The sequence below is a fragment of the Podarcis erhardii genome (genome assembly GCF_964252035.2).
Source record: "Podarcis erhardii genome assembly, chromosome: 3".
NCBI lineage: Eukaryota > Metazoa > Chordata > Lepidosauria > Squamata > Lacertidae > Podarcis > Podarcis erhardii.
In genome coordinates this window covers 109,200,378-109,228,256 of record NC_138507.1, presented here as the reverse complement: position 1 = coordinate 109,228,256, position 27,879 = coordinate 109,200,378, and the positions used below count along the sequence as shown (strand labels likewise).

Sequence of the window (27,879 nt, the reverse complement as noted above, 5' to 3'; positions counted from 1 at the left end):
GCCCTGAGTGCTCACTGGAAGGACAGGTCGTGAAGCTGAGGCTCCAATACTTTGGCCACCTCATGAGAAGAGAAGACTCCCTGGAAAAGACCCTCTTGTTGGGAAAGATTGAGGGCACAAGGAGAAGGGGACGACAGAGGACAAGATGGCTGGACAGTGTTCTCGAAGGTACCGGCATGAGTTTGACCAAGCTGCAGGAGGCCGTGGAAGACAGGAGTGCCTGGCGTGCTCTGGTCCATGGGGTCACAAAAAGTCGGACACGACTAAACGACTAAACAACAACAACAAGCTTTGACTGCTGAGAGACTCAAGGCCCCCAAGTTACAGTGCCTTCCGTAACTCAAGCTGGCTTGGAGATTTGGTTCGCATTAAAGAACAGGGATGCCACAAACAGATGCGCTAAGCGAGCTGCATAACCCACATTTGTGTGTGTGCACAAAAGACAAAGCTGGCCCATGCACAATCGCTGTTAACGTAGGATTTATTCATTTTTTACATGTGTTTTTCATGTGAAGTCTCTTTTCACATTGCTGTATTTCACATTTCGGAAGGCAAGCATTTCAGTATATTCTTACCGAACGTTGCACACAAAAAACCAAAAACACTCTGGATATTTTTGTACATTTCACCATTCTGCATCTCCAATGGCTTTGGAAAAAACGTAGTCCTTTCCCCCAAAGCACATCACACCGTCTTTCAAGTAGAACTTCCATCTGTTCTTACTCCGCTGAACCTGGTAAAAAAAAAAAAAAGCAGTATACTGAAGCCTTTAAATCCCACTAAAATAACAGTTGCTTTCCTTGGTAAGCAATGGGAAATATTGAACAATTAAAAACAATTCATGTACTAAAAGCAGAAGCACTCAGAAATATCTTCACTGCACACTTAAAAAGTAGCTTACATGTGGAACAGACAACCTTGCAAGGCAGGGAGCTGTTCAGGATTCCAGACAGCCACACCTTTTTCCGGGAAACTCCATTGCGTGGACAGGCGGAGTCCCCAGATCCCGAGCGGTCCCCCCCCCCACCCGTCATGTGGAATAACGACTCTAGACAACGTGCTATGGGATTAAATTGGCCACAACTTTATTAAATTTCAAATGTGGGTAGACCTTGGCTCAGGCATTGGGCGTTCTCCCTCCACAGTCCCCAGCCGGGAACCTAGGGAGCATCAGGGTTATCCAGTGGGGGGGGGATGGGCCGGCTCTGGAGAACATATGTTCAAGCAGAGATAGCCGCCCCCATTACGCCGCTGCCGCAGGGGAGAGCAATGACGACCTTTCGGCGTACGGTCAAAGCCTCCCTTCAGAAACCCCTTTAACGGGGAACCCTGGTATCGCCGCTGCAAAGAGGAAGATAGACTAAAGGATTCCGCCCAAGGCCTGATACCACCAAAGTTGTGACGTTTTGTTACGGGAAAGGCGAAACCTGCCAATGCAGAGAAATTCCTTTCCGGCCCTTTAACAGTAACCTTGACGTAGCAGCGCCTGCATACCTGTGAAGAAAGGTTAACCTGCAAAATAAGACATTAACTGAGGGTGGGTAGGGTGGGAGAAGCTCTGGAGCCAAGTGAGGATTCCCAGGTAAGATCCTCCCTCTACTGTGTGGGCAGGTAGTCCCTCCCCTACCTGGCCTGGTCTCCTTGGCAACGCTTCCCCAAGGCGGGATTGGACAACTGACTGAGGTAGGGGGAGACCTCCAGGTATCCCACCTGAGGGAAGGCAAAGCCAAACCTATGCTGTTGGAGCCGCTCCAGATCTAAGGGCTGCACGCATCCACACAAAGGGCGCCCCCCCCCCCGTTTTAGGCGGGGAGCGGTCATTCCTTCCCACCCACTAGGCAGCTTCCATATGCAGCTCCCATCAGCTCCAGCCAACATGGCCAATGGAAAGGACTGAGGGGATTTGCAGGCCATACCAACCCACCCCCCAAATAAGCAGATAAAACGGCCTTAATTTATTCCTAGGTCCACTTTCCACATTTTTTGGTTCCAGCGCACATCTAAGTTTTTTACTTAAGACACAAAGTGTAAATGCATCATACAGGAACTTTCATCAGGGATACATGATTGGTGCGGCTGCCTGTGGAAAAACTCCCTGCACAGCAAACCCAGGTCTGTGTTAGATGTGAACGAGGGAGGCAGTTACATTTTCCCCAAACATTTAACAGGGCTGGGAAGACTTAAATTGTAAAGGCCCATTTAACTAGCAAGCATTCTTCACTGTACCTTGTCATACTGGCATACAATTATGTTATCGGTGTCAAATACATCTGGTGTCTCCTGCTCACTGACATCGTCCCCAGAATTTAAAGGATCCTAAAAAAGGAAAAGGTTTCTTTTTTCCTGATTGGCATTGAACTATGTTTCTTAAATAACAACAACAAGAACTGGTCAACTCTGTTATGGTAGCAGCCTTCCAAGAACACAAAGGGTTGATATAGTGGCGACTCTGGAATGTGCAAGTATATGTGGAATTTTGAGGAAGTGTTATGAGGAACCACCACAAAATACTGCCATAGGACGTGTTTGTTGTAACACAGGGGGTGTCTCCATCTCAGTTTCTGCATGTGCAAAATAGGTGGGCATAGCATGCCTTTTCATGCAGGAAAAGAATGAAAGGGGAGAGATGTTTTTCATCAGTGCCACCACCCCAACAGGGGCATCACAATTGCTCGTGTCTGCAGTGCAGATCATGTAACTGGATGACATGCAGGTGATTATCAAAGACTCAAAGTGCCCAAATCTGGATTGGCATCAAAGTTCACAAGTAACATAACAGGAATAAAGATGTAATATCTTCCCCATTTTGGTCCTCAAAATTGTTCTCTGATTCCTGCCATTTATCTACAGTGGTACCTCGGGTTAAGTACTTAATTTGTTCCAGAGGTCCATTCTTAACCTGAAACTGTTCTTAACCTGAAGCACCACTTTAGCTAATGGGGCCTCCTGCTGCTGCCGAGCCGCCGGAGCATGATTTCTGTTCTCATCCTGAAGCAAAGTTCTTAACCTGAAGCACTATTTCTGGGTTAGCGGAGTCTGTAACCTGAAGCGTATGTAACCTGAAGCGTATGTAACCCGAGGTACCACTGTATTTCATAAAATCAATACACTGCTTGACTGTAAAAAGAAAAAGAAAACTGAAAGCAGTTTACATTGTGTGTAGTTTCAGCCTCACCCACAAATGTGAAAAGATAGTTATTTTCAAGTGGATCGAAAGCTTTACCTCCTCAATTATGTCAACCGAGGGTTCATCCACATCACTACTGCTGCTAAGAGATTGATTGTCTGAGGTACTGTTTTCACCGTCTTCTTCCTCCTCTTCATCCAGGACCTTCAGATCTTCAGCATCAATGATGCCCACAAGTTCCTCATCTTCCCCATCTCTTGGGCTTTCTATTTCTGCCTTGGGAGAAACATCACCTGTTCCATCCAGCTGAATTATCTCTTCAATATTATTGGCAATATCCTTCTGGGTCTGCAGATCAGCTTCCATCTGCACGCTAGTCTCTAGCTGGAAGGAAGATGTGCACTACACTGAAGACATGGGAGCATTTCCTCACAAACAAATGCCCACCACACTACTTCTGAAGCCTTGCCCTTCTGTCTATGGGAGAGGCTCACAAGATCAATTCAGACATAAGCATGCTCACAGAAAAGATGCATGACAACTATTATCCGTGTCAACTTCCCAGGGTCAAACCTGAGGAATCTAAGATCCTCCTCCCAGCTTTCAGTCATTGAAAATTTACAAAGATAAGTCGAAATGAAATGAAACTATTCCACAAGCATACACTCATTTTTTAAAAAAGCCTTCAGAAAGTAGTCCTTAATAATAATGATAATAATAATAATAATAATAATAATAAAAAAAAAAAAATGGGAATAATTCAGGGTAGTGCTAAGCAGATCACTCCATCAGCACAAGCATTTCTGCTTATGCGATGGAATCTCCCTTCTCTGCCCCACCCCTGCTGTTCCAGAGGTTCTCCTGACCCCCACATATACAATTTGGGGGCATGGGAGGAGTGGGGAATACTCACTGCCCTTGTTTAGTCTTTGTTCAGCACGCCAGCTCCTTTAAGTACCCCATTCTCAATTTTAAATGGGAAGAATATGGTATACTCACCCAAGAGCATGCTTATTTCACAATTCTGCACACATCCTACGTTCTGCTACATTTTAAAAATCACATTTGCAAACAGTTTTGAACAGAAGAAAAATGGAAAGATGTCCTTCAAAAGAAAGTAGGGAACCTGTGGCCCACCAAATGTTGTTGGACTCTGTCCCTGCTTTAAAATGAAAGAATTACCTCTTCAGAAAAGGAGAGGTTGGCTTCGTCAGAAAGGAGAGTGCTGTCGTCCAACTCGTTGCCCATAATTATCAGCTCAATTATATCGTTGGGATCCAGTGGCTGCTCAAGATTGACTGGCAATTCTGACCCATTGGGAGAGCTTCCTGCCGTCGCTTCTGTGGCCACCGTAGGGCAGTGTGCTTCAGATAATTTCAAGTCAAGAACAACTGCATTCGGAAGGGTCTCCAGGGAGCTGGTTGGTTGCTCTCTTACCAGAGCTCCCACTGCAGCTTTCCCATGACTCCCAATAGCCTCCTGCATGACAGCAGCAGCAGCAGGCAAGGTCTTCTCTTCCATTCCCACTTGCTGAGATACAGCAGGATTCAGGGCCTGCAGGTTTTCACTGGGTGCCTGATGAGAAGAGGCATTTGCCGGCATGGCACCAGCGGCGGCAGGCTGAGCTCCTGAGGGCTGCCGCCCGAGCTGTTGGAATATTTGCTGAACTGGATTCTGGAGGACAGTTGCACCTCCCGGGGCCTGGGTGACCACCACCGGCATGTTGACTTTATACAGCTGCCCTAAGAAAGAGAAACTGAATATTGTGAGTAGCCCTGTCTCCCTCAATGGCCAATCAGAACTGCTTGGGAAGAGAGCCAGAGGTGAGCCAAATTCCTTGGTTTGCCAGTTCTGCTGCCATTCAGCTTTTTCCCTCCCACAAAGTTTTATCCATCAACAGTCAGCTCAAGGTTGCAGTTAACAGAAGGTTAAACACATACATGGTCCACCTGGGGCCCTCCAGATCTTTTTTCTTTTCTTCCATTAAAAACAAACAAACCAAAACCTTACGTTTATATCCTCCCTTTCTTCCATCATGGAACATACATGCAGTTCCCAGATAGTACTCCATCCAGGCACTAACCAACCAGACCTGCTTAGCTTCAACCAGATAGTGGCTTCATGTGCCTTCAAGCCATAATCTGGGGTTGATCTAGAAGAGCCAGGTAGATGAGAGCTGTTACATGGATGATGGAGGCCAAACTAATGCCAGTGTACTGGAAGAAGCAAAGATCACCAGTGTTGAAGGAATGATTCTTCAACATCACCTTCGAAAGCAACTACTCTATTTTGAACTGGAAAATGGGAAGCGTAATGCTGGTGGTCAACAAAAGAGGTTTAAAGACTCTCTCAAGGCAGATAGGTAGCCGTGTTGGTCTGCCATGGTCAAAACAAAATAAAAAAATTCCTTCCAGTAGCACCTTAAAGACCAACTGAGTTAGTTCTAGGTATGAGCTTTCGTGTGCATGCACACTTCTTCAGATATCTGAAGAAGTGTGCATGCACACGAAAGCTCATACCTAGAACTAACTCAGTTGGTCTTTAAGGTGCTACTGGAAGGAATTTTTTTATTTTGTTTTTCTCTCAAGGCAAATCTTTAAAAATGTAGTATAAACACCAACAACTGGGAAACCCTGGCCTGTGAGCACTCCAATTGCAGAACAGCCTTTACCAAAGGTGTCATGGGCTTTGAAGATGCTCAAACTCAGGACGAAAGGGAGAAACGTGCTAAGAGGAAGGCACGCTTGGCAAACCCTCACCGTGATCAACTCCCACCCGGAAAACTATGCCACCACTGTGGAAGGATGTATGAATCCAGAATTGGCCTCCACAGTCACTTACGGACTCACTGTTAAGACCGTGTTTATGGAAGACAATCTTACTTGACCAAGAGTGATCACAGAAGAAGAAGAAGAAGAAGAAGAAGAAGAAGAAGAAGAAGAAGAAGAAGAAGAAGAAGAAAGGAGGGTGGAGCAAGCTTGTTTCCTCCTGCTCCATAAGGAAGAACCTGAACCAATGGATTCAAGTTATAAGAAAGGGGATTCCAACTAAACCTCAGGAAGAACTTTCTGACAGTAAGAGCTGTTCAGAAGTGGAACAGACTCCCTCGGAAGGTGGAGGACTCCCCTTCCTTAGAAGTTCTTAAACAGAAGTTGGATGGCCATCTGTCATGGATGATTTAGTTGAGGTTCCTGCCTTCCAATTCTACAATTCTATAATCTACAATTCCATGAGTCTACGATCAGCTTTCATTGTGCAAACCTGAATTTATTGGGATGCAACTGAATCCCACCCAAAAACAGCAGCCGCCTGGAAACACTGTGCAACAGTTCTTTTGTTCTTTTTTTATTAAACTAGTTTGTGGTGCAGTCTTTACCCTTAAAGCTTATCAATGGCCAACTTCCACATTGCAAAATCCTTACAGTCTTCCTCACACACTTCTTCAAACCCTGCCAAACGTATCAACCATGTTCCAAGCCTGCACCTGCTCTGCTTACCAGAAGCCGTCTGCAGAGTCACGCCAGCAGGTATTTGGATGGGATAGGCGAAGCCTGAAGGCAGGGTGAAGATTGTACCAGCAGACCTGGAGGTGCCCTGAAGTGAAAGGAAGCCCGTCAGGAAAATTCAGTTAGATTTTGTTCTGTTCCAGTATCTCTAAAATATCCCCACCTCCCCATAATGGATCACTTGAACATGGCTGAGGGTCTTGATGGACCACTCAGGGATTTTCCTGCCTGCAGTAGCAATTGCAAAGTGCTCCGCAAAACTGTAGCAACTAGCTGTTTAGTGCTTCATACTGGAGAATTTGTGGAATGTCTCATTGTTATCCGGAAACTCTAATCTTGGTCACTTTGAAAAATAAAGCTTTGCATTAGTATACAGTGGTACCTCAGGTTAAGTACTTAATTTGTTCTGGAGGTCTGTACTTAACCTGAAACTGTTCTTAACCTGAATCACCACTTTAGCTAATGGGGCCTCCTGCTGCTGCCGTGCCGCCAGAGGACGATTTCTGTTCTCATCCTGAAGCAAAGTTCTTAACCTGAAGCACTATTTCTGGGTTAGCGGAGTCTTTAACCTGAAGCGTATGTAACCTGAAGCGTATGTAACCTGAGGTACCACTGTATAATAATCCCAGGGTCCTTTGAAGGACATGTCCTTGTGTCAGCCTTTCCTGTCCCAGTGCCCTCCAGATCTTGCAGCCTTGGCCAACCCTCCTCCTGAAGTTCACAGCAGCCAAGATTTTCAATTTGTTCAATCTGCCAGCTCATCATATGTTGCCTGGTTTTTGTCTGGAAACAGTCAGTTGTGTTTCTGTAGCCCTGAAACATTTCCCCAGTTCCCCCTTGAAGCTACAGCAGATGCAGAACAAGTCTAGACAGGGCTTGGTGGCTTGGAGCGCCTCCCAAGTGCTTTGCTAAATAGTAGTAGCAGTAGCAGTAATTTTTATTATTTTATTATTTATATTCTGCCCATCTGGATGGGTTGCCCCAGATACCCTGGACAGCAACCAACATATATAAATGCATAATAAAACATCAAACATTAAAAACCTCCCCATATAGGGATGTCTTCTAAAAGTAGTATAGTTATTTACCCCCTTGACATCTAATGGAAGGACATTCCATAAGGGAGGGCACCACTGCTGAGAAGACCCTCTGCCTCATTCCCTGTAACCTCACTTCTCATAGTGAGGGAACTGCCAGATGATCCTTGGAGGAGGACCTCAGTGTCCGGCCTGAGCAGTGGGGGTGGAGACGCTCCGCTCCTTCAGGTATACTGGGCCGAGGTAATTTAGGGCTTTAAAGGTCAGGAGCAGCACTTTGAATTGTGCTTAAAAATGCACCGGGAAACAATGTAGGTCTTTCAGGACCAATGGTATAGGGTCCTGGCAGCCGCTCCCAGTCACCAGTCTAGCTGCTGCATTCTGGATTAGTTGTAGTTTCTCGGTCACCTTCAAAGGCAGCCCCACATAGAGTGCATTGCAGTAGTCCAAGAGGGAGATAACCGGAGCATGTACCACTCTGGCAAGACAGTGTGCGGGCAGGTAGGGTCTCAGCCTGCATACCAGGTGGAGCTGATAAACAGCTGCCCTGGACCTGCACCTCCATGGACAGCTGTGAATCCAAAATGACTCCCAGGCTGCGCACCTGATCCTCCAGGGGCACAGTTACCCCATTCAGGACCAGGGAGTCCTCCACACCTGTCTGCCCCCTGTCCCCCAGAAATAATACTTCTGTCTTGTTGGGATTCAACCTTAATCCGTTAGCTGCCACCCACCTCCAGACACTCACACAGGGCATGTTGCAGGAGGGTAATGTAGAAATGACCCCACTGTAGAAAGTTGGGTTTTACATTTGTTGCTCTTCCCACTTTTGCCTCTGGTGCTGCCCAGCCCTAGCGTTTGGCCTTGGGAAAGCTGCCCCAAATGCAGCCCTTGGGCTGCAAGACGTTGCCCACCCTCCTACTGCAAATTATCCTCCTGAGTACGTTATTAGAGTGCAGATTGTATCCAGACTTGCACATCTGTGACTGGACAAAGGCTCCATCCATTCACATGGAGAGACAGGATCTAACTCCTCTTTGCTTTGCAGCAACAAGCATCACCTCCCATGCTGTCCCCCACAATCCTATGGGACAGTTTTTCCAAGGGGCTGCAGGGGGAGACAAAATTGACAAAAATCACTGCCTGCTGTCTTCCTCTAGCACTGGCGGGAGTCTGTGATGTGCAAGCCTGGACCCAGTCCATCGTACAGACAAGCCTAGCAAAGCATCAATTCAATACATAAATGGCAAGTTGCTTTCAAATGCTTTTAGGAGACAAGCTATTAAATTAATACAATAAATGAAATAAGGGAAAACAATCTCAAATGTACCAAGAGAAGGCCACATCTACAATTGGGTTTAAGATGGCAGACAAAAGTAGCATAATGGTCGTCGTCCCCATCCCCAATTGATACAAAACTCTTTAAAAACAGACTGGGCATCTCTATAATTACCGGTGTTTCCAATATGAATGCTGATTGCTTGATTACAATTGACATTTTGCAAGGCTATTTGTCATCACCAAAGATTGTTAAAGTGGGAAACGTTGATACTGATATAGAATTTAAGGTTTTTGCCTCTGAGGGGGATAAGAAAAATCATAAGGCAATGCTAAGTCTACATACAAGTTTGGCCGCCGCCACTGCTGATGTCGGAAACTGTTGAATTCCTCTGCCGGCAGCAGCACCTAAAGGAATATCGTTTAAATAACAAATGTCACAAGGGCTTCATGTAAAGTTTTGAATTCTCCTGCACGATGATTCCTCCCACTGCATATGCATCAGCATTAAGCCCTGACAAAAATCGGCAGAGGCGAGAGGCTGGCGTCAGGGGGCGTTCCCAGACAACTGCTTTATTAAGCATCCATCACAATTTGTTTGCAGGGAGATTAGGCACTGCTGGCTATTTAATGAGCATGCCTTCTGATTTGTCTGCAGGGAGGTGCTATGATGTTGCACCAAAACAGATTATCACGCCACACTTTCCAGCACATTCCCCCCTCACTTTCCTTCTTGCAAAAAGTCCAACCTTTTGGAGAAGTGAGCTTGTTGCACAAGACCTCCTAATCCACGACATTTGCCCAACTGGAAAACTGGCTGATACGTGATTGAATCCCACCCAAAAATAGCAACAGTCATGAAGCACTCTTGGTGTTACAGTAAGGCCTCAAGTATTCTCTTTGTTTAATCCGTCATCAAGCCAGCACCACACTTTGACTTCTGACTGCAATTCATTCAGAGCACTCCTACGCCTCTCAGTTTGTATGTAAATCCCACTCTCTTCAAAGGGGCTTACTTCCAGGGGGAAAGGTAAAGGACCCCTGGACAGCTAAGTCCAGTCAAAGATGACTATGAGGTGCGGGGCTCATCTCGCATTCAGGCCAAGGGAGTCGGTGTTCGTTCACAGACAGATTTCTGGGTCATGTGGCCAGCAGGACTAAACTGCTTCTGGCACAATGGAACACCATGACGGAAACCAGGGCGCATGGAAACACTGTTTACCTTCCCAGCGCACCGGTATCTATTTATCTACTTACACTGAGAAGCCTTCGAACTGCTAGGTTGGCAGGAGCTGGGACAAAGCAACGGGAGCTTGCCCTGTTGCCGGGAATCGAACCGCCGACTTTCCGATCGGCAAGCCCAAGAGGCTCAGTGGTTTAGACTCAGTGGTATAGAACTGCAGCCTGTGGCTCACAAGGTATTATTGCCGAGCAGGTATCCGTTAGTAAAAGTGGAAACTGCAGCTCCTTTCAAAACTGACCAACAGCCACGCTGGGGCTGATGGGAGCTGGAATGAAGCCAAATATGGAGGCCACCATGTTGACTCTGCCTGGTCTAACCCAGCCTTGCCTACTGAGGGGCAGCCCTTCTCTGCCATCACATACAACCATCACATACAAGGATTGAACAAGGGGTTTTCTGCAGGCCAGATGTACGCTTCCCCAGTGAGCTACCCACAGCCACCACTGTGAAGTATCTGCAGAAAGAGACCGTTCATCAACCTGTTGTCGTCTGCAGGGCTTGGTGGAAGTTGGGAGGCAGGTGCAAGGTGAATTGGGGAGGAAGGTGGCTGTGGCGGAAGAAGCTTTCCGTCGCTTTAGACTGCATCACTTTCGTTTCCCAGCGCTGCAAGAAAAGGAGGTTTGAATAATAAAACCACACACACATAAAGGTGAAAAGATCTCATTTAAGCCAGCTGATTTTTCCACTCCCCGTCAGGATCTAACATAACCCGTTGGCTTTATATATTGTTGAGTTTAGCCTCCTCTGTCACTGTGGGTGGGCCTATCACTATGGCTATGCTAAAATAATTACCTGGTGCGTGATAATTGTTCATTAATGAATAATTGCAGGGTGAAACCCAGGAACAGCAAAGAGCTGAGTTTTCCATGGAAGTCATCTGAATAACTGGGGTACGGACTTAAGACTTTGTATTAGCTGCTTTTAGGGGATATGGTGCAGGATCAGTGATTAAGCTACCTGCTTTGGTGGGCGTTTTTGCTTCCACTATGCTCTGCTGGTATATTTGTGAACAAACCAATATTATAGAAATACAGAGAGATTCTGGTCTGCATGCTCCCTCTCAAATCTGTAGGAAACTAAACAACATTGCACTATCCCTGGACTCTACTCAAGAAAGCGGGGAGCATTTAAAATTATAATAAGCATCCTCGGTGCTATTTTTCTAGAAAAAGAGGTGCCAGAACTCACCATGAACACACCTCCCTTGTTCTCTTAGAAAGGCAATTGTGCCCATCTGAGAGGTGCTGAAACTGAGTTCTGGCAAGTTTCGGCTGGGGAAAAAAATCCTGACCATCCCCGACCATGCAAGAATCAGAAGCATAATCTTTGTGAGGAAATTGCAAGACAGAGCACAAGAGCATAAACTCAGCTCAGAGTGTACTTCAGAACCCAATAACCGGAATTTTGATTCTTAGGGGAGGTTCCACATCCCACTATTAACTAAAAAATGAAGATAGATATGACTCCCTTTTGCCCCTGTGACACAGACAGATGCTGTCAACTCTAAATATGAACTAAACTGGTAATCAGTGGCAAGCAGTGGTAGAATAGCAACGAGGAGCTGAAGAGTTTTGGGGATCTCAACAGCTTGCTCACTAATTTGGCCTTATCTCCTTATCTGGTGAATTTCTCTTTTATTTATTTGGCACTATTGACATACAGCAGTCCAGGAGATCTTATTATTGTCCCTGCTGTGAAATAAGCAACGGGGCTTTGTCCCTGCCCCACCCTCCACTGCACCACTGATGTCAAAGGGAAGTGTTTCGGCTTTTCTGCAGAAAGCAGGAATACAGGCTACTCAGACCAGACTAGGAATGGGAGAAGGAGAGAGAGGGAAACTGCAAACCAGAGCCATTCAACTAACCCGCTTCAGCTCTTTCAGGACCTGCTCATCGACCCCTTCTTCTGCAAAGACATCCTGGACAACTTCAATCACATCGTCGATAACCGATTTGTAGAATTTAGGCTGTGCAGCACATGAATCACAGAGGGGGGAAGAGTTAAAAGGAGGCTCCCTGTCTCTGTGTGCTGCAGTTCCGTGAAAGAACATAGGAAGATGCTGCCTTGCACCACGTCGGACCACTGACATATATCTAGCTCAATGATGTCTACACTGGCCGGCAGCAGCAGCAGCTCTCAGGGATTTCAGACGGGGTCTCCCAAACCTGCCTGGAGGAATGAAACTGAGCCCTACTGCATACGAACAAGGTGTTCTGCCACTGAGCTTCGCCCCTTCTGTGGTACTAAAGAAGTTTCATTGGGTCCAGAACTGAGGAATCTCCCATTTTCCCTTTCAAAACATTCACAGGTCTGGCCATTTTGGCTGTAAAACAGGGTTTAAACATGGATGGGCAATGGCTGGTGAAGTCTCAGGAGTCCTAGGTATATCTCAGTAAGATCAGCAGCGCTCAGGGTGCTAAAGGAGAGGAGGAGTGGTCTTGTACCCGGGTCCTGCTTGCCAATTTCTCCCCCGGGGAATCTGGCTGGACATCCAGCAAGCTCTTCCTGTGTTCTTAAAGGAGCCCTCTCCACTTCTATGCATGCATGGCCCACTGTGCCCAGTACTGTTTCATTTTCCAGATAAGTCTACATGGGACTGCAACCTCAGTTCAACTTCTGCCCGGTCCGTTCCAAAGCTGTTGGCGCAGGTAAACACAGTTCTTTCCTTTGGCCGTGCAAAATGCCCAGTTACGTTAAAGTCACCCCACACCTGGAGTATGGGGTGTTTTGGGTGTGAGGGGAGCGGGGCTACCTCTGGGGGAGAGTACATCATGCTCCTTCTGGAGTAGTTTGCCCACCTTTGGTCCCTACCCTGCACTCAGCTCTCACCTGCGGCTCCTAGAAGCTGTCAGCATGCGACAGCAGCCTTATCTCAGGAACGGCTTTGACTGCCTGGCTAAACCAGGTGAGGATAGCCGATGGGAAGTTTTCAATGTTTAATGTTTGATTATGTTTTTGTATATGCTAGAAGCTGCCCAGAGTGGCTGGGGCAACCAAATCAGATTGGCAGGATACAAATAATAAAATTATTATTATTATTATTATTATTATTATTATTATTATTATTATTATTACTACTACTACTACTACTACTACTACAGTGGTACCTCGGGGTAAGAACTTAATTCATTCTGGAGGTCTGTTCTTAACCTGAAACTGTTCTTAACCTGAGGTACCACTTTAGCTAATGGGGCCTCCTATTGCTGCCGTGCCAGTGTCGTGCGATTTCTGTTCTCATCCTGAAAGAAAGTTCTTACCCCGAGGTACTATTTCTGGGTTAGCGGAGTCTGTAACCTGAAGCATCTGTAACCTGAAGCATCTGTAACCTGAGGTAAAGGTAAAGGGACCCCTGACCATTAGGTCCAGTTGTGGCTGACTCTGGGGTTGCGACGCTCATCTCGCTTTATTGGCTGAGGGAGCTGGCGTACAGCTTCCGGGTCATGTGGCCAGCATGACTAAGCCGCTTCTGGTGAACCAGAGCAGTGCACGGAAACACCATTTACCTTCCCGCTGGAGTGGTACCTATTTATCTACTTGCGCTGGCATGCTTTCGAACTGCTGGGTTGGCAGGAGCAGGGACCAAGCAACGGGTGCTCACCACGTCACGGGAATTCAAACCGCCAACCTTCTGATCGGCAAGTCCTTGGCTCTGTGGTTTAACCCACAGCGCCACCCGAATCCCAGGTACCACTGTATTATTATTGGTCTCAAACCCTCAGCAAGTTAGGGACTTTCCCTGCATCTGAAGACAGGCTTCAGAGGATTGAGCAAACAAGACCGAAAGTGGATCCAATGGTCAAGAAGGTGATTTTTGAATGTGCTGTCGAAGGATGCTATCGAAGGAAATGGGGGGCTAATGGGGCTCATCAGCCTGGCAAGGTAGACCATCCAAGAGAAGGAAAACTCTGGTCCTAAACTTCCGCTGCCTTGGTGCTATACCTATTCATTAGAAAGGCTTCGGGAGTAAACCTCAAGGAACAAGCCGCACCCTCCTGCAGCCAAGCTGGTGCAACACGTCTCGCTCTGCTTTCCTTTGGACCACATCAGCGAGGCCAAAAGGAGGGTCTTTTTGTCTGGGAAGCCCAGGACTTCCATACTTCTCCTGGTATGTCCCACGGAGGACCTTACGGTCTCCAAACAAAAACATCTTGGAGGTCCCAGGCCACAGGGAGGTTAGGCTGGCCTCAACCAGAGCCAGGGCTTTTGCAGCTGTGGCCCCGATCTGGGGGAACGCTCTGTCACAAGAGACTAGGGCCCTGCGGGACTTGCCATCTTTCCGCAGAGCCTGCAAGACAAAGCTGTTCCACCAGGCCTTTGGTCAAGGCACAGCCTGACCTTTAGTAATCCTCACAGAACTCTAGCCCAATGGTTGCCATTAATTTGATTTGAACTGATTTTAGAATGAATTGATTTTAGAATGCTGTATTATTTAATTGTTGTTAGCTGCTCTGAGCCCGGCTTCTGCTGGGGAGGGCGGGATATAAATAAAATATTATTATTATGATATACATACCGCCCAGGCTTGCACCCCAGGGAGGTCACTTTGATGCTGCTCATGGAACAGTTTGACTTCACCCCCCAGAGACACATTCCACTGTCTCTCAAGCCATACAAATGCCATAACCCCACACCTGTTCAGCACAGAAGCAACACAACCCAGGAGGGAGTGAAGGGGACATAAGTTTCTCTCCAGGCCCCCATGCATTCACAGTAAGTCATGGTGTGGCTTGGTGTGACGTGCAAAGCAGGCTATTAATTTCACATTTTGCCACATTTCCCAGCAAATAAATGTCTTTGCAACATTAAGCTTGTTTTCCTCACTTCTTCTTTTTTTTTTTAAAGTGCTTTAAATGTAAAGCTTGAGAACCTTCGCCAGAATACATGCAAACTTGTGTTATCGTCATTTCTAAAATTTCAAGACTTTCAAACTAGGTCAGATTTCCCCCGAAAATACATTACATTAATTTCAGCACAGGCTTAGTTTAGTGCTGTTAGGCACACGCCCACAAAACATTTATTCTAATAACAGAAGCTTTGCGAGTAATCTCCCGATCTTGAGTTTTAAGATAAGCACATTAACAATTTGGGTAGCATCGACAAATTTAAAACCCGGCACAAAGTTAACACCAAAAATAAATAAATGTCTGAAGCGTGACAGCCCCTCGAATTAAATGTTCCATGTGCGTTTTGTTCAAACAGCAGGTTTATAAGTTTGCTCTTCTAAAATATCTGTGCTCTGGAGTAGCTCAGGACATCATGGCAATCATAAATGGAGGCTGAACTGCTCAACAGACAGTGGAATGTGCTACCTCCCTTCTTGGCGATTCTGAATTCTGCACTGTGAGGGGTTGGACTAGATGACCCTTGAGGTCCCTAAAACGGCCTGCTAGATTAGGCCAGTGGCCCATCTAGTCAAGCATCCTGCCTTCACAGTGACCAGTCAGGTGATTCTGGGAAACCTGCCAGCAGGAGCCAAGCACAAGAGCAGTCTCCCCTCCTGCCGTTTCCAGCAACTAGTAGAATAGTAGAATTGTAGAGCTGGGAGGGTCCTCCGGGGGTCATCTAGTCCAGCCCCCTGCAATGCAGGGATTCTGCTCACAGCCAACCCTGAGTGGGCAAGGACCACCAACCACTAACCCATTACACAAAAGCTTTACTGCTTCCGCAGAGCACAGCCTCTCTCCTCCATGAATTTGCCCAATCCTCTTTCAAGCTGGCAGCCATCACTGCGTCTTGTGGAAGTGAGTTCCAAAGTTTAACTATGTCCAGTGTGGGAAGGAAAACTTTTCCTTTTATCCATCCTGAATCTTCCAACGCTCAGCTTCGTTTGATGCCTGTGAGTTTTAGTGTTATGAGAGAGGGAGACAACCTTTTCTCTTGTCCACTTTATCCGGAAACAGTGGCTCATGTTCTCCTGTCCTGTCCCCTTTATAAAGATCTGAGGAATGAGATCATCACCCCACTCTTACTTACCATCCCAGGCCGCCCATCTGTGGCCACATTGTTCTTTCTTTTATCAGATCAAAATGATCAGACAACAGCAAAGGTTGCGAGCTTTATCGAGGGTGCAATGAGATTAAGGGCCACTATTTGAACGATAATCTTGGTCATTTGATTGCCCTTTTTACCCATTGTTGTCTTTTTAATTGTATATATTGCTTGTTTTATGTTGCTATGGCCATTGGCTAATGTGAATAAAGTTTATCTATCTCTTGTCCACTTTCTCTGTGCCGTGCATAATTTCACTAACTTCTATCACGGAAATCAGCCCTGAGTGCTCACTGGAAGGACAGATCCTGAAGCTGAGACTCCAATACTTTGGCCACCTCATGAGAAGAGAAGACTCCCTGGAAAAGACCCTGATGTTGGGAAAGATGGAGGGCACAAGGAGAAGGGGACGACAGAGGATGAGATGGTTGGACAGTGTTCTCGAAGCTACCAGCATGAGTTTGACCAAACTGCGGGAGGCAGTGGAAGACAGGAGTGCCTGGCGTGCTCTGGTCCATGGGGTCACAAAGAGTTGGACACGACTAAACGACTAAACAACAACAACATCACGTCGCCTCTTAGCCACATTTTCTCTGACCTAAAAATGTTCCAGGGCTTTGGAAGAAGAAGTAGCTGAAGGCTGCCTCCATTAGCAACATTCAGGGCAGGGGGTGAGATTAGGACCCAGGATGTAAAATATGGACCAAAAGAGTAACCCTGCTGGGTTGGCCAAAATTTCCAACCAACCCAGCATTCCTGTTTCCCAAAATGCTTTCGGGAATCACTGAAGCAGGAGCTGAAAACAACAGCCCTGCCCTGGCTGCCTTTCCCATTCCCCACCACCGGTGCACATAGAGGTTTAAAGGTAGACTGCCTCTCAACTTGGAAGCTTCATTGCAGTAGCCTGGCTTTAAAGTGCACCAAGAGACCATTATTAGCCTGACTAGTTCTTCCTAGCCATCCCTTTCAAAACGATGTAAATCAAGGCGGTGGTGGTGCCCTATACTAACATGATGGGACCCGGGTGCCGCTGTGGGTTAAACCACAGAGCCTAGGGCTTGCCAATCCGAAGGTTGGCGGTTCAAATCCCCACGACGGGGTGAGCTCCCATTGCTGGGTCCCTGCTCCCTCCAACCTAGCAGTTCAAAAGCACGTCAAAGTGCAAGTAGATAAATAGGTACCGCTCAGGCGGGAAGGTAAACAGTGTTTCCGTGCACTGCTCTGGTTCGCCAGAAGTGGCTTAGTCATGCTGGCCACATGACCCAGAAGCTATACGCCGGCTCCCTTGGACAATAAAGCGAGATGAGCGCCACAACCCCAGAGTCGGTCACAACTGGACCTAATGGTCAGGGGTCCCTTTACCTTTATACGAACATAACACAACAGAAAGGTGATATATACCACCTCTCTAACACGGGGTGCTTTGATGCCAATCTCTTGGGGTTTGGTTCAGTTAAATGCCAGGAGGACTGGGGGTGCGTCTTTAAAAGAAAAATGTACTGTTTCTGCTCCCCCAATCCAGCGATTCTTTTAAGTACCACCCAGAGCCTCTTAATGGGTCTGCTCAAGGGAAGGAATTTGGGGAACCCCTCTGCAAAAGGACACACACACCCCCAAACACAGCCAGGCTCATTAGCATCCTAAGAGGGAAGGGGGGTTGTCTGTAAGCCGGCTAAACCCAGGGTCTAAACGTGCCTGGGCGCTTCCCTGAGCCAAGGTGAGCTTCTCCCCCCTATTCCCAGCCCCCCACCCCAGCTTTTCGCCCTCACCACGGGGTTGCCATGAGCCATCTCTCCTCGCCCTCTCGCAGCTCGGCGGCCACCGCCTAACGCCCGTCCGCGCGCGCCCCCTGTCGGTTCCCGAGCCAACTGCCGAGCAGCCGGTCCCGTTCGCCCCTCCGCTGGCTGCCGGCGCCCTGGGAGGGAGGTGTCAATCAGAGGGGAGGTTTCGCTGGAGATGAACGGTCGGTGGGGTGGGACAGGGCTGGACCTAGAAGCTTTCTATTATATATTAAAAAAATAAAATGTTTGCTGAGTTTTGCATGCACACGACCACAAAACGTGTGTTCGTGGCATTTTTTAAGAAATTGGGGCGGGGGGGAGGTTGGGGGAAGATTTTTTAAAAGGGAAAATTAAAGGGAAATAACCAAAGGCGTGTGATTATAATTTAAATTCATCTCGGGAATACCTTTAACACCGGTACATTCTCCTAATACCTCTGTGCATAGAGTTGGAAGGGACCCCTGACCATTAGGTCCAGTTGTGGCCGACTCTGGGGTTGCGGCGTTCATCTCGCTTTATTGGCCGAGGGAGCCGGCGTACAGCTTCCGGGTCGTGTGGTCAGCATGACTAAGCCGCTTCTGGCGAACCAGAGCAGCGCACGGGAATGCCGTTTACCTTCCCGCCGGAGTGGTACCTATTTATCTACTTGCACTTTGAGGTGCTTTCGAACTACTAGGTTGGCAGGAACAGGGACCGAGCAGTGGGAGCTCACCCCATCGCGGGGATTCGAACCACCAACCTTCTGATCGGCAAGCCCTAGGCTCTGTGGTTTAACCCACAGCACCACCCACGTCCCGCATAGAGTTGGAAGGGAACCCCAATTGTGGAATCTCAACGAAAGCACCCATGGCAGAACTTTCTTGTTCAGTGTCCCATCCTCAGCTGTGGGACTTTGAGAGCATATGAGGGCTGCCAGGGCTCGCCGGCGTCCTTTGGTGGCGCCTGACCTAGCTGGGTCAGTAGAGCCTGAGACTCTTCATCTCAGGGTTGTGGGTTCAAGTCCCATGTTGAACAAAAGATTCCTGCAGGGGGTTGGACTAGATGACCCAGGGGCCACTCCCAGCTCTACAATTCTATGATTCTGTGACAGACTTTAATAATAATAACAGTAATAATAATAATAATAATAATAATAATAATAATTTATTATTTATACCCCACCCGTCTGGCTGGCTTTCCCCACCCTCTCTGGGCAGCTCCCAACAGAATAATAATAATAATAATAATAATAATAATAAAGCGATAAAAGATCAAACATTAAAAACTTCCCTAGTAAGCCACTAGCCATACCACCAAGCACCAACCAGGCAATGACTCCTGAGGAGACCACATTTGGGCATTGTCTGGGGACTCCAACTGGGGGACAAAAATCCAGGAGGCTCTCCCCTGGTGGCCTGGTGGCAAAGAAGGACCCCAGCTGCCAAGGAAAAATTGTCATTATTATTTATTAAACTTATATACATCCCTATCCCCGCGGGTCCCAGGGTGGTTCACAGGATAAAATAACAATATACAAACACAAAACATACAATCAAAATAAAACAAAAACAACCCAACAATCCTTCCCCCCCCACACACACACACTTTTTAACAGGGCATTGGATGTCGATCAACCAAAGGCCTGGTTAAAGAGGGACATTTTCTCCAGGCGCCTAAAGGTGTATAAGGAAGGTGCCAGGCGAGCCTCCCTAGGGAGAGAATTCCACAAATGGGGAGCCATTGCAGAAAAGGCCTGCTCTCCTCTTGCTATCCTCCAGACCTCTCTTGGAGGAGGTGCATGAAGAAGGGCCTCAGAAGATGATCTCAGGGTCTGGGTCTGTTCATATGGAAAGAGGCAGTCCTTGAAGACAAGGAGGAAATAAAAAAGTCAAAGAGAGCAGGGATCAGGCCCCACTGAGACAGGGAACAGGATGTCTGGGCGTGGCGGGAGAGGAAATCTGAGGCACCTGTGGGAGGAACTGACCATCCCTGGGACTTACTCCTGAGGAGACCAGACTGGATGGTTGCTCACTGGGAAGAAAGAGCTGTGCTGAAGCACCCCCAGGAAGGAGAAGTTTGTTGAAGGACCTGGTCATTGGGAGGAATCTGGGCCTGAGGTGAAAGCAGATATTGTGAGGCAGCTGTTCTGAAATAACACCTGAGGTACAGATCAGTTGTGAGCTGGTATCTTTGGCAACCCCTCTGCCACGTGGCCTGGAGAAGGTATGGAACATGCCTCCTTGGACATCCCTTGCCCAGGGATGCAACACACAGCAGACGAATGTTAGAGTCAAGCTTTATTGAGAGGGAGAAATATAGCTCAGAACTGCCTACAATAATTGGCAACAGCTCTCCAGGATTTAAGGAAGGGGTCTCTTCTTCCTGGAAATGCCAGGGGCTGAACATCTGCATGCAAGGCACTCTGCCCCCAGAGTGACAGCCCTTCCCCAAATGTGTTTCCTGCACCTTCCGCATAAAATGCTCTCGGTATTGGCTTAGCAAGCCATATAAAAACAATATAATTAGTCAATAAAAAGCAGCCAACAACAGGCAGATAAAACCAAGTCACTCAATAATAAATAAGACAGAGCTAAAAACTCACACGGTGAGTTTAAAAGGTCTAGGAAATTGCAGAAGTCTTGAAAGATCTTAAAGGCACAGGAGAATTAAAGTTCTTGCCAGGCTGCGAAGAAAAGATCGCCTGTTAATTACTGCAGGCCAGACTGCCTGTTGCTACAGGGGCTGTTTCATAAAGTTGGCAATGCCAGTTCTGAATCCAGGCTGTTGAAGAGGATTATGAACAAGGTGGGGAGGGCTGAATCACCTAGAGACAGTGGTGATGTTCATTTTTCGGGCCCTGCATGTAGACAAATAGCTCACTGTCAGAACTGGGTTGTGTGCAGATTTGAGGGGGGGAAACATACATGGAATTCTGAACAAAAAAATGAGGAAGGGCACACAGGTCAGCCAGCAGACAGTTCGGTTCTTCTCCAACTGCCTCTGCACCAGTTCCAAGTTCTCATTCATCTCCGATCACCTAGAAGAGGTAAAGTTGGCTGAGAGGTTGTGTGTATATTTGAAACAAATGTCCACAATGCCTGTGAAAATAATGCCAGCAGCAATTGGCTTGCCTCTATGGCAAATATTGTTTGGAAAGTCATGTTTTGATGGGCTTTGCCTGTAAAAGACACAGTCTGAGCTTCTCAGAGACATCTGAGGTGGGGCCTTCTCGGCACTGGCACCTCATTTGTGGAATTCCCTCCTTGAGGAAGTACATTGTTCCCCTCACTGGTGGCATTTCACAATCAATTCTAAACATATAGTTGTTCACCCAGCCATTGTAAGAGGGTGCTGTCAGTTTTGAAGTTAGGCTCTGCTGCATGTAGGTAGATTTTAACCTAATGTTTGGGTCTAACTGTATTGTAATGGTGTTGTGCAGCACCAGGACCTTCCTAAGACATTTTGTCGCCTGAGGAGAACCACGAAATGGCACCACCCTCCCTGCCAGCGAAGAAGGGGTGTGTGAAATTCAGGAACATCAGGGACGATGGGAGGAATAAAGATCTACATTGGGTTCTGCTGCCTGTGTGGATCTTGCTGCCTGAGGCGGTCACCTCACCTTGCCTCATGGGTGGGCCGGCTCTGGGCTCCTGACTCGGAGGAAGGGTGTCACCAAAACAAAATGAATTCTCATTATTATCTGGACAGGTCAATGTGGAAAACAGGATGCTGGAGTAAATAGCCCTTTTGTCTGATTCAGTGGGGCTCTTGGTGCATTCGCAGTAGGGAGTGAAATATATTTGCGCAAAGCTCGCGTGCTTTCAAGGCTCATTACCGAGAAGCAATCAAGTTAAAAATAATAATAGAAAGATGTTTGGCTCTTCACATGGCATATCCCAATAGCACGAGTGCGAATCGATCCAGCGCCTTCTTGCAACCGTAGGTGCGACGGCGCCATCTGCCTGCTACAGTGGGCAGCGCGCATCTTCTGCGCAAAGCCCCAAAGCCCGTGTTGAGTTGTTGATTTAAGCTGAGTTACGCATCCTTTTAAAAAGAAGGGATTTTAATGAAAACTCTGACAGTCCCATAATTACAGAGCCGGGCTAACACCTCCACGTACCAGAAAGGCAGCAGCTTCCATAATAATATGGTAAACCGGAGCCTCACAAATGAGACAAAGAGCAAAGGCAATTTTCTCCTAAAGCAGTTCTGTATCCCAACCAAATATGCTTAATGGCACTGTCAACACTCCAGGTTCGATGGCGCCAGCTCGTTCAGCCGTGCACGTCCTTCCCCCATCAGCGCCAGGCAGTTTTGCATGTAGAACTATTGAAACCCAATTGAAGAGCTCGGGGGATCGTCAGAAGGCTCTCTCCGGGATCCATCGGGGAAGGCGCACGCGGCCACAAGGATGCGCTTCTCCTCCAAATGAGCGCCTCGTGCCCTATGAAAACGTAATGCAATTGCGAGGAACCCCAGCCTCTGGGATCTGACAAAGCCCCCCAAATGCAGCAAACGGTGTTTTGGCAGAAAGCGTGCCGAGGAAACGACTGGCTTGCTTTTACAAGCTCACAGAAGCCTACAGTCTCCAATGCACCTTGGGGAGCTATGGAGTCAAATATGCAATAGCAGTACAGTTCCAGGCGCTTCTGGGTGATGCTGGTGTTTTTATTGTATTCAGTTATGTACGTTGCTTAGGGAAGAGTGCAATTAAGCGTTCTGTGAAACTGTCAGAATCTTCTAAAAATGTCCGAGGGTCAGGGCCCTGGTCGCTGCATCCTTTAGGAGCCTAGCAGCAACCCTGGGTGGAGCTCTGAGGATTCTTCCAGATCTCAGTGGCTTTCAATACAGTGGTACCTTGGGTTACATACGCTTCAGGTTACATACCCTTCAGGTTACAGACTCCGCTAACCCAGAAATAGTACTTCGGGTTAAGAACTTTGCTTCAGGATGAGAACAGAAATTGTGCAGCGGCGGCAGCAGCGGGAGGCCCCATTAGCTAAAGTGGTCTTCAGGTTAAGAACAGTTTCAGGTTAAGAACGGACCTCTGGAACGAATTAAGTACATAACCAGAGGTACCACTGTACTTGGTATCCTTCTGGGCTGGAATGAGGACATGGCTGCTTCCGGATGACCTGTTTATTGAGCATTGATCCTGATGTGGTCCTAATCTTCCTTCAAATAACCCACACCATATATATAAAGCACCAAACAATCCTGGGAACTGCAGTTTACAGAGCTGCAGTTGCCAGCATGCTTAACCAGTGGTGAAGCTGCATGCTCCGGCACCGGGGGCAGAGAGCAGGTGGGGTGGGCGCATGGCTGGTGTGCGCCCCGGGGGTGTGGCACATCGCCAACGGGGGCGTGGCATGCATCCCGGGAGCATGTAGCAGTGCCTGCGGGGCCGTGGTGCCCGGTGCAGTGGGGGTGCACAGCACATGTCCGGGGGGTGGCCATGATGGTACCCCCCTCCCCGATGGTGATGGGGGTGGTGCGCTCCCCCCCCCCATTCCTCTGCCTGGGTTCCCAGGGTTCTTTGGTGGAAGTGATGTTCTTTGCATGTGTATTAACTGTGCACTAACTGTACAGGAGCATTAACTCTACAAGGGACCAGGCTCACTTCAAATGACTGCCTCAGAGAGAAGAACCACGCCTTTTTCCAGCAAGGAGGGCATCTAGGAGAACCACGTATTCATGGCATGAGATTTGCAGGGGGGAATTCCCTTCCGTCTGCAACAGAGCTGCCAATAAACAAGTCAACCATTTTGCCCAGTCTTGCAGGAATTTCTGCCTTACCTGATGAAGACCCAGCATCCTTGGTCAGGACATATCCAGCACTCCATTGCTGACTACATGGCTGAAATGGGTCCCACCATAACCAGCAATCTCCCCATCAACGGTGAGCTGGGCAAGCATATTGGCAAGGCAGCTACCGCAGTGGCCCACCTCTGCAAAAAAAAAAAAGGTGTGGGAGAATGTGATGTTAAGGACCAATCCCAAGACGAAGGTCTACCAGGCTTGCAAGCTGAGCATGCTGCTTTATGGAAATGAGTCATGTTATGTAGTGAAGTTTCACCCTGGGCCAGCAGGGGGATACTGTATATAGTTTTCACTCAGGTCCGCGTCAGTTATTTTAGGCGGGAACTCTGGGCTGTTGTTGTTACAATGTTGACAGCCGGCTGCCTATAAAAGCAGGCCGGCTGAGCTGTTGCAGTCAGTTCTATTCCAGCTTACGAAATAAAGAGCTAGTTGGAGAAATCGCTGTGTCGTCGGCTATGTCAACCCACAACTTAACACTGGCGACGAGGATGGGATTGATGGACATCAGAGCACAGCCAGATGCGGCCAGCCTCTGAACTGAGCTGAATCACTGAGCTGAATCACAGAGCGAAATCACTGAGCGAAATCACTGGACAGAACCAATTCAGAGCTGACTGTTCTGGCTAGAGCACTGTGTTCCATCCATCGCCCTTCACGCCGGCATCGGAATCATGGCTTCACTTGTGCCTCTACCGCCGTTTGCGCCAGCCTCTGAATCATGGGATTCCTACCTCGCTCGGTTCGACTGCTACCTCCAAGCCAACGAGCTGACAGCAGTATCAAAGGATCGGAAGCGGGGCCTATTCCTCAGCCTCTGTGGGCCTGAGGTGTTTGAGACGGCCCGAGCATTGGTTGCGCCCGAAGCAGTCCAGGCAACACCATGGGACACGATCCAAGAGAAGCTCCGCAACCACTACGCACCAAAGCCGTCCAAGATTGCTGCCCGCCATGCGTTCTACCACCGGAACCAGGCAGAGGGGGAGTCAATCAACAACTACACCACCGCCCTGCGACAGGCTGCAATGCACTGTGAGTTCCGAGACTTAGACGATGCCCTGATGGATCGAATCGTCTGCGGGGTCCGGGACATCCATCTGCAACGGCGTCTCCTCGCCAAGCCAGACCTCACGCTGCAGAAAGCCATTGAGGAGGCTGTGGCCTCAGAAGCTGCTGAACGCTCCGCCCAGGAGATCCGCAAGTGCAGCAGCCCGCGTCTTGCTAGGGAGCCAGTTCCGGTGCATCATGAAGAGGCCAGCAGTGATGAGGCATCCTCCAGTGAAGGCGATGACGTGCACCAGACAAAGCGGGAGCACAGGAAGTTCCAACAGAAGTCCAAGGGCCAACCGGAATGTGCCGGCTGCGGAGGCAACCATTCCCGTGCCAAGTGTCGATTCAGAGACACCATCTGTAGGAAGTGTTCCAGAAGGGGCCACATCGCTAAGGTCTGCCGATCGGCTCCGTCTGACACCCCCCCTTCATCGACTCGCAAGTCCAAGCCTTCCCTCCAATCTGCCAAGGAAAGTTGTTTCGCTCTCACCAACTGCCGCTGCCCGTCTGGAACCACGATTGGCCAAACCGACTCGCCTACGCGACGCAAGCTGAACGTCACGGTGCTCATTGAAGGAGCTCCATGTGACATGGAGATCGACACCGGGTCTGCCCTGTCCATCGTGTCGTGGAGCACCATCAAAAGACTGGTACCCAGAGTGTCCAAAAGGCAACTCGACTCTCACCGCGTACACCTGAGAGACTACCAGGGAAACGACATTCCCGTGGTAGGCGTTGGCCGGTTCCGGATTGCCTTCAAGGATTTTTCGGGCCTGCTCCGGTTGGTGGTGGTCGAAGGTCAGCGGCCAAGCCTCCTAGGGCTAGACTGGTTTGATGCCCTCGGCCTGGAAGTCACCGGCATCAACTGCATCTCTAACGCAGAGACTGAGGGTCTGGTCAAAGACTTTGCCGAGGTTTTTGACGGCACCTTGGGGCAATATACAGGTACGCCCATCTCCTTTAGCCTTGATCCACAAGTCGCCCCCATCAAGCTAAAGCCACGCCGGGTTCCCTTTGCTCTCAAGGCTAAGGTGGACGAACAACTGGACAAACTGATCGCCCAAGGAGTTTTGGAGCCGGTTGACCACGCCAAGTGGGAAACCCCCATCGTCACGCCTGTCAAGCCAGATGGGTCGGTGAGAATCTGCGCTGACTACAAGTGCACGATCAACAAGGCACTTCAGCAGCACGCTTATCCGGTTCCTGTTGTCCAACACCTGCTGCATTCCCTGGGTGAGGGTAAGGTCTTCGCTAAGCTGGACCTTGCCCAAGCCTATCAACAACTGCCCGTCGATGATGCCACTGCTGAAGCCCAGACGATCGTCACCCACCGGGGGGCATTCCGTTGCCGCCGGTTGCAGTTCGGGGTGAGTGTGGCTCCTGGCATCTTCCAAAGCCTTATGGAGCGTCTCCTGCAAGGGCTTCCGGGCGTGGTACCATATTTTGATGACGTCTTGGTGTCTGCAGACTCACACCAGCAGCTGTTCGAGCGCCTCCGTGCCGTGCTGACCAGGTTCCAAGAGGCCGGGCTCAAGATAAAGAGGGAGAAGTGCCAGATCGCCGTTCCACAGGTAGAGTTCCTGGGCTATCTTATCGATGCCTCCGGCCTTCACCCGACCACATCCAAGATCCGCGCTATCCAGCAGGCCCCCACCCCAAAGAACAAGACGGAGTTGCAGGCATTCCTGGGGCTGCTGAACTTTTATAACATGTTCCTGCCCCACAAAGCCACAGTGGCTGAGCCTCTTCACCGACTCCTTAGTACAAAGACGCCTTGGGCCTGGGGTCATCGGGAGACGGCGGCCTTCAACGCGGTTAAGGCTCTCCTTTCATCAGACAGTGTGCTGGTACAGTACAGTGAATCCAGGCCGCTGGTCCTTGCCTGCGACGCCTCACCTTTTGGCATCGGTGCTGTCCTTAGTCACCGTTTTCCAGATGGAAGAGAAGCACCACTCGCCTACTTTTCCAGGACACTGTCTCTGACGGAACGGAATTACAGCCAGCTCGACAAGGAGGCATTGGCACTTGTGGCTGGAGTGAAGAGGTTCCATGAATACCTCTATGGCAGGACTTTTGACCTCATCACTGACCACAAGCCACTCCTGGGCCTCCTCGCCGGTGATCGTCCAACTCCACCGGTCCTCTCGCCACGCATGCTGCGATGGACTGTTTTCCTGGCTGCCTACCACTACCGGCTCATCCATCGCCCGGGGAAATCGATGGGCCATGCCGACGCCCTAAGCCGTTGCCCTCTTCCAGCATTTGTGGAAGACCCGGCTCCAGCTTCATCGCTCCTTCTGATTGAGGATCTTCCGGCAGCGCCTGTATCAGCTGCCACTGTGGCCTCCGCGTCTGCCCAGGATCGCACCATCAGCCGGGTGCTCAACTGGGTGTGGAGGGGGTGGCCACAAGGGCCTTTTGCATCAGAGTTCCAGCCCTTCGCAACCAGACAACATGAACTCTCAGCTCATCGCGGCTGTCTGCTGTGGGGAGACCGCGTCGTGATTCCCCAGGGACTCCGTCAGCGCGTCCTGGAGGCTCTGCACGTTGGCCACCCGGGAATTGTCAAAATGAAGGCGTTGGCTCGGTGTTACGTCTGGTGGCCTAATATGGACGATGCCATCAATGCTGTCTGCTGTGGGGAGACCGCGTCGTGATTCCCCAGGGACTCCGTCAGCGCGTCCTGGAGGCTCTGCACGTTGGCCACCCGGGAATTGTCAAAATGAAGGCGTTGGCTCGGTGTTACGTCTGGTGGCCTAATATGGACGATGCCATCAATGCCTGGGTGTCCGCCTGTCAAGCGTGCCAAGAGTTGAGGCCTGCACCACCGGCAGCTAAGGGACACACCTGGGAGACGCCAAAGACACCCTGGTCGAGGGTGCACATTGATCTGGCTGGCCCCTTTCATGGCCGGACCTTTATGGTAGTGGTGGACGCCTATTCCAAATGGCTGGAGGTCGCCCTGATGCCCTCCACCACTACCGAAGCTGTCATCCGGGTGCTGCGAGGCCTGTTTGCAACGCATGGGTGTCCTGATGTCCTTGTCTCTGACAACGGACTACAGTTCACGTCA

The 27,879-nt window shown here is 49.0% G+C and overlaps 1 protein-coding gene across 1 annotated transcript; it reads right to left on the bottom strand.

Moving 5' to 3' along the window:
- Positions 1-463: 463 nt before the first annotated feature.
- GTF2A1L (general transcription factor IIA subunit 1 like) lies at positions 464-18,078 on the bottom strand. Its single transcript, XM_081854835.1, has 9 exons — positions 17,949-18,078; positions 12,056-12,157; positions 10,671-10,794; positions 9,295-9,356; positions 6,625-6,721; positions 4,310-4,869; positions 3,224-3,511; positions 2,227-2,316; positions 464-733 (listed from the first exon to the last, which is right to left on the bottom strand). Exons 1-9 carry the CDS (start codon positions 17,967-17,969, stop codon positions 626-628), a joined length of 1,452 nt encoding a protein of 483 aa, XP_081710961.1. The 5' UTR covers positions 17,970-18,078; the 3' UTR covers positions 464-625.
- Positions 18,079-27,879: the final 9,801 nt, after the last annotated feature.

Coding starts and splice junctions, on each gene's coding strand:
- GTF2A1L (XM_081854835.1), bottom strand. CDS start 17,969: ATGGCTCATGGCAACCCCGTG. Junction 12,158..17,948: donor TGGCTCATGGCAACCCCGTG/GTGAGGGCGAAA, acceptor TGTGCTGCACAG/CCTAAATTCTACAAATCGGT. Junction 9,357..10,670: donor AGCCCTGCAGACGACAACAG/GTTGATGAACGG, acceptor ATATTCCTTTAG/GTGCTGCTGCCGGCAGAGGA.